This window comes from Brienomyrus brachyistius, chromosome 1 (assembly GCF_023856365.1).
Source record: "Brienomyrus brachyistius isolate T26 chromosome 1, BBRACH_0.4, whole genome shotgun sequence".
In the NCBI taxonomy this organism is placed as follows: Eukaryota; Metazoa; Chordata; class Actinopteri; order Osteoglossiformes; family Mormyridae; genus Brienomyrus; species Brienomyrus brachyistius.
Window position 1 is genome coordinate 49,875,110 of NC_064533.1, and position 7,124 is coordinate 49,882,233.

The following is a 7,124-nucleotide window of genomic DNA, read 5'->3' on the forward strand; positions in this document are numbered from 1 at the left end:
TTCAGCACACGATGTACCCCCCCCCCACACTCTACATTTACAAAAAGCCAAAGGGATTTCTCTGAGCGTTGAAATGTGTGAATTTTAAACCCAAAGAATTAACGAAGAATTAAACACTCTCAAAAAAAAAATAATAATAATATAGCACATTGATATTGTTTTTCTGGGTGCGACTTTACATTTTTTTTTCTGAAAAAGCATAGAGACGGACAGTAATGTTCTGCAGATGCTGTGTGCGTACAAACTGACCGCACACCCTTATGTCACAGGTCTAGAAAGCTGCCCTCATTCCTGTTACCTCTCTGTAAACTGCAAGGCAAACCATACAAGCTCAGCTCTCTCTCTCTCTCTCTCCCTCTCTCTCTGTCTCTCATTTAACGGCATCTAAAGGAGGAAAAGACGATTAAGGCGCCCTTACATAACGGAGGCCTTTTATGTTAAAGCTGGCTGTGACTTTTGCAAGTATCTGGGGAGACGGATTAGTAAACACTTATACTCTAAGTGGAAAAAAAAATGACTTAAATTACCGCAGACTAATACCAGATTTGTAGCCCACATAAGCAGTGGGATAAACACGCAGGCCTGCTCTTTCGTGACCCTTTTTGAGACCGATAGCTCTATCAGCTTTGCTAAATTTTCCACTGCCCATTAAATATTACTCTTTATTTTTGCCTGTTAAAAGGTTACTCTTTCAAAACAGTTACAGGTGGAAAGAGAGCAACTGAGAGTGATTCATATGGAGTCTGTGCTGTTTACAACTCAGATGGTGCAGGTGGTTGTCCTAGAAACAGGCAGAGGTCATTATGAGGGTATAGCGCATTGATAGTTATGATAATATCTTAAACAAACCATTTTAATTCATGCCGTAGAGCATCTGAGAGTTTAACCAGCAACTAAAAAAAGTGCAAGTGAAGTTATCTCACTGTGTTTTCATGATTTATTAGACATTGCAGTTGGTAGACTACCATCATTTTCAATAATACACGGACTCCAATGTTAATAATGAACTATAGATAGTTTAATCAATAAAAAAGGCTAAAAAAGTCTCCCATATATTAAAGCAGGACCATGAATCTTCAATCGCTGCTCTCATGTTACAGATCAAAGCAACAAGAGAACATCTATTCATCTTTTAACCACTTATCCTCCACACATACTGAGCGAAGGCGGTATTTAGTAGGCGAGACCCAGGAGATGCAGGACAACGGTCTACATGTCAGGGCCGCAGAACAGCAATATAATCACAATATATTGCCAATATAATTACAGTCAGTTTCTGAGGTTTTACAACATGGTGTATTTTATTTTTAAATCAAATAATAGTCCAGTTTGAGGCTACAAAGGTTGTAAACATGTGTAGCTACAGTACAGGCTATTGTTAAGTTCTCTGGACTAGCATTAAGTGTCATCTGGAATACTAACAGGCTATTATAAGTGTACTGCAGCAATACTGGATTACAATTCTCATTTTAATAAGAATGACTGCATTGTTATATTTATATAAACACATTATGAAATTTAGAATTGGCAAACACTGGGAAACGCTACGTAAAGCTTTTTCATAAATGCAGGTGATGCAATGACCATATAGATCTATGGTACATAGTCAAGGAAATGACCGTATAGATTAATGGTACATAGATGAAGGAACGACAGTATAGATGTACGATACACAGATGAGAGAATGGCGGTATAGATGTACAGTACATAGATGAAGGAATGAGAGTGTAGATGTATGATATATGGATGAGAGAATGCCAGTATAGATGCATAGTACATAGGTGAGGGAATGACAATTTAGATGAACAGTACATCGGTGAGGGAAAGACGTTATAGATGTATGGTACATAGAAGAGAGAATGGAAGTTTAGATGTACGACACATACTAGTTCATAAGAACATAGACCTACATGGTGTGGGAGTTTGCAATGTGGCCTCTGTTATATGGTGCATCAGTAAGACACCAGAGGCACGTGTGACAGTTTTAGGACAGGCACAAGCTGAATCACGCCCAGAATGTGACAACACAGGACACCTCGTGAGAGGTTTTTTATGACAGTCAAATCTCGTGTGACACCACGCGACTCATCTCAAATTGTTTGTGTGACACCAAGCAATGATTCCTCTGGTCTCATTTTTTTTTCCCACAGGAACCTATGTAAGGAAGTCCTTCCTTGAATACCAGGACTTAATTGTTCTTCCAGGGATTAAACCAGTAAAAAAGATAAACTCAAAAGAGACTGTTCCCTTTAAGATGAAGACTTTCTACGCCTGTTTTTTTTTTTTTTATAAACTTACTGCCACCTTTACTCTGACATGAGATACCTTCACAAATGTTTGCTTCAGACGATCATTTAACTGGAAGGGATTGTTATTCAGCAATTGCTTGTGCAGGTAGCACCAACAGAACAGAAAGCAACAGAACATTAATCCAGATGGTTTCATTACAATAAAATAAACAGGAAAATAAATCTTGTTGGCAGAAAAGTAATACAAGAAATATACCGAACTACATAAAAATAAAATTATAATACAGTAACAATAGCACACCCGACGGATAGACCTGGTTTTTGATAATTTAATCATTGATGGATACAGTGATCTTACACACAATATCCATTAATCAGGATATAGGAAGAAATATCCTCTGATACATATCAAAATAGTCTTTCATATAAACAGCATAAAAAAAGCAAAGGCCTGCCAATGATAAAAGGAAAGAATATTGGAATCTTGTTTTTTAATAAAATTACTATATGCTTTTTTTCCCATATCATAACCAAAGATGTGTTAGAATGCAGTGAACTATATAAAAAAGAGGGATCTTACAAATCAGTGTTTGGTAAATTTTATTTTGTTGTATGATTCACAATTCTTTCCCCAAAAATTTTCTGTCAACATCAAACTTTGAAAAATCTGTGTTTCGGTGTTTTCTGTGATATAGTCAATACATCTGTGAAGAATCATATTTCTGTGACATCAGCATTGCTGATCAGTATCACCATTAGGGTATTGATGCCAAAGATTTGTCCATACATCGTCAAACTATTAAAGTGCATAAATACAGGTGTGATGCATATTTTGATCTTTTAAGGGTTAAAAAATTACCTCTACATTAAATCTTGCAGAGATAGCGATTGCTTACTTACTGCTCTTCCTCTGACTGGTGTTAGACAACAAAAAATGTTAATTCATTCTATGAAATGTTGGACATGTCCTCCAATGGAGTACAGTCTGTTGTTGTCAGGTTTTACAGTACAACATCTACAGTATTGCATTAAGGGTCTAGCCCACATTTACTGTGGATGAACAACTTTTAAAAATGTAGTGGTTACTATGGAGACTGAGAGAACGTCCCCTCAGCAACGCTTCTGACCTGGCAGCTGGGCTCCGCAGCTCCTCGTCACAATCACAGTTCTAGCAGACTGCACCAAATTTTAGCCAATCAAATATAAGAACACTCAGACCACGTGATACATCCACCGATTCACAAATTTCGGAGCACTTCTCATATTATTAGAACATTCTGGTGGACGAGAAGTCTGCACGATGTCGAATGACTTTTATAAAGAAAAGCAGGTAAAATATAGCTAACAAACACAGCGAAACCAGATATTTTACGGTTTCAACACAAAATGCAATCCAGTTTCACATATTGATAAACAGTCTTTTTAACCATAACTGTAGTTATAACGTCTGCATGGAAGTTGCATATGGTATGGTATGAAACTACAGTCACTGGATCGAAACACAATGTTCGTGGTGCATTCTTTGTAAAATACAGCAAAGCCGAACCAAAGGTCTATTTCAGCACCTGGGTCAGCGACTGCATATGAAAGTGGGCATTGTTTTACAGAGAAGCATCGGTGAGAAATGGATCTGTGTTACTTAGATCTGAATGTTATATGAGCGTTGTTACTGCACGTAACATGTTTTCATAAAATCGTCAAAAATGGCTGACAGGTAGAAGACTTGTACAAGGTGAAAATACTTGCCTTTTACTCTAAGTCGTTATAAAGTGGAGTAAAACTAACAAGTTGGAAACTTTGTAAAAGATGATTCAGAAGCCTATTCAGCATATTACTGCTTAGCGCAAGTATAAAAAATAGGTCAGGGCTTAGGTCCATAAACTTCATTTGTTTCAAGCTTTTGCTAATCAAGTAATACAAGTTTGTATATGTATTTGTATATGTAAGTTACAAGATAACATGAACACTTCATTTTCTTTGATCATACATTACGTATTTTAAAGATTTTACTGCACCCCATAAACACACAACGCTAAAAAAAAGATGAATCAAATAAGTTCTTGAATAAATATTATCCTTACTCTGAAGTCTACCGTACTTTTCGGCTACCTATTAGAATTAATCTCACTGCGCTGTTGCGTAAAAATATACTGGCACAGATCGACAAATGCAACCTGTATTTTAGAATAATCCAACTAAAACATCATAGCGGTAGTTATAACTTACTGGTAACTACCGCATACTTATAATAAAACTACTGTATCATTTACATTCAACGACAGGTTTTCTTTCTTGTCCTTTCCAAAATTAAATAGCTGGTAAAGATAATTCCAAATGCTATCGCGGATGACGAGACAGCATTAGTACTGGTCTATTTTATACATGTATATTGGTTTAAATGTACAATATAAAACGACACGTTTTATACTATAACAATTGGCACATATGATGATATAGTAACATTTGTTTTGCCACTGAAGGAAAAAAATCACATTCAATGTGAAATTCAGATATGAGGTTAGAAATAATACACGTGCAACGTGTCCATTGAAGGCCAGAAGCCTGTAGGGCTCCACAGCGCACAACATAATACAGCTTTTTCTAAACCTCTTGCTTCTCACACAATAAAATTAATATTAAAATAAAACACTTAAACATTTGCTTGCTTGCCAACACTCATTTTCTCCACCAGCAAGCTGCAATTAAAGTACAATAATAATTAGACATGCATGTATTCAACTGTCCCTCACCATATTCCCAATGTACTGTGATTCACAGTAACACGAGGTATTTACAAGGTTAAAATATAGGGAAAATGAACGCTACAAATTTGTATTGATCCAATGACTCATATGCATGATTTTTCCCCACCACGTCCTTCCCTCAGCTTCAAACTTAAACTACCTTTACATATAGTCACAGAATGAAATACATCCCGGTTAAATTTCTAAATGCGGTTTTTTCCCCCTCAGTTCTTTTCAACGCTCCGGATTATTAATGACTTTGCCCACTGATTCTCCTTCGTTTTTGAGGTCCTGAAATACTTCGGTGAAGAAATGTGGATCAGAATTGATTTGCAACATTTTCGAGCTCATTTTGTCAATAACCTCCAGGGATCGTTCCCAGAATGAGTCCTTGTTGGTTTCCACAAGGAAGGGTTTTAGTGGGTAAGATATTTCATTGCCCATGTAAGAGTAAGCTAGGTAGAGGCAGGTCAGGAAGGTGGCTTGAAGTTCATACTCGTTATCGATGTCATCTGTTACCGCTTCCCTACATAGCAAGTACACGAACACCAGGTTAGCTGGAGTGATGAAGCCCTGATCTTGCCAGCCCTGTATGAGAAGGGACCGGTCCACGTTCCTGAACCACAATATAATCTCGTTGGGACTGAGCTCCTTCAGTTTGAAGCATCTCCGACATATGAACTGACTAAGACACCGTAAGAGCTCACCAGTTGATGCCTGGACAATCACGCGTCTTGGAGTGATGATCGACTGCTGGTTAGGTTGTTTTATAACCGAGTCAAGCTGTTTACCGCCCTGGGTTTGAGTGGGTGGGTCGCTGTGGTTGGGAACTGTCGGCACCGGTACCGCAAGCGGGCCCAGCTTCAGATCCCGATGCGACTCTTTCCGGTCCGGGAACGACTGCTGTGACTTTTTAAGGTTTTCGTTGTTTAAATGTTCCACAGGGTCGCTGGGTGTCGGATTCACTTTCTTCGTGCTCTTCTTCTTCGCCGATGCAGCAACAAGCCGCTTCCATGTTAGGGCCGGTATCAATACAGGTTGTCGCTTGATGCTTTTTTCAGTCTTTCCATTACTAGAGTGTCCTCCCTCGGTCTTAACATCAACAACGCCCCCCTTCCTCGATGATGGCGATATGGAAAGCACTGTCCCCATCTCTGCCTCTTCGGTCAAAGTCAGTGATTTCCCAAACGCTGGAGTCCCGGAGCCCGGTGCCGGTATTTCGTTACCTGCTCAGAGCCAAGTACTCAGTCCCACTGATAATTTCATTGATCACTTGATAGACGGTGGGCGAGGCTGTGGATAATTTGCTGGGCGTCGAGGAGTCAAATTCCAGCAAACTGTAATAGACTGGTATCTGGCTTAGTCCCCGTTATCTGTAAAAGTCCGATGCGTCGGCGACTTCAAGACAGTAGCAAAGATCAGTCGGGATGGACCGACCAGATCCTCGGCAATGAGAAAGCAATCGGATAAACCCGCAAACCCAGATTAGTCTGACGACTGTACCACAGTTTAAGATGGGCAATGATCGACAGCCGGTTGGGCCAATGGGAGTGAGCCTTAATGACCGTATCGCATCCTCATTTCACAGTAAGTATTTTTTTTATTACTGACAAACAAAAATAGCCGTGTGGATGTTTATAACTGTAATTGTCAATGTTTTATATTCCCTTTAAAGAACCATTTGATAAATGAAAACGAAAGTGAACATGAGTATTTATTTTATTTGTATCCAATTACTAGCCTATATAAAAGAAGAATTTTCAATAAGCAAATTAATTTCTTCCCCCGATCGTTAATGCTATAAAAGCTAAACAAATATTGAGTAACCCATTCGCTTTTGCTGTTGTCGGAGTTCCGTTAATTTATATAACACACCCTATCGTATTAACATATTATGTAAATTATCCCTACAAATTTTGACATTCACTTCCAAATGTACTGAGGTGCTTTTCTGTAGGAATGCAATTCTATAACATACTATGCTACTTAATACATAATGCTATATATTTCATCGCAGTGGACTGAAGGACCAAAGTTCTTCGGCTTGTTGAATGACGTAATAACCGGGACAGTATTGCGGTAAGAAAGGCGACCATAAAATATAAACAGGTTTACAGTAGTAAGCCACTGC

At 38.5% G+C, this 7,124-nt stretch overlaps 1 protein-coding gene across 1 annotated transcript; it reads right to left on the bottom strand.

Moving 5' to 3' along the window:
* Window positions 1-1,124: 1,124 nt before the first annotated feature.
* cdk5r2b (cyclin-dependent kinase 5, regulatory subunit 2b (p39)) lies at window positions 1,125-6,549 on the bottom strand. The gene has a single exon (XM_049012770.1). The coding sequence runs from the start codon at window positions 6,143-6,145 to the stop codon at window positions 5,228-5,230; it is 918 nt and encodes a 305-aa protein (XP_048868727.1). The 5' UTR covers window positions 6,146-6,549; the 3' UTR covers window positions 1,125-5,227.
* Between the last annotated feature and the right edge of the window lie 575 nt (window positions 6,550-7,124).

Bases quoted from the DNA above. Each gene is read 5' to 3' on its own strand.
- cdk5r2b (XM_049012770.1), bottom strand. From the start codon at position 6,145: ATGGGGACAGTGCTTTCCATATCGCCATCATCGAGGAAGGGGGGCGTT.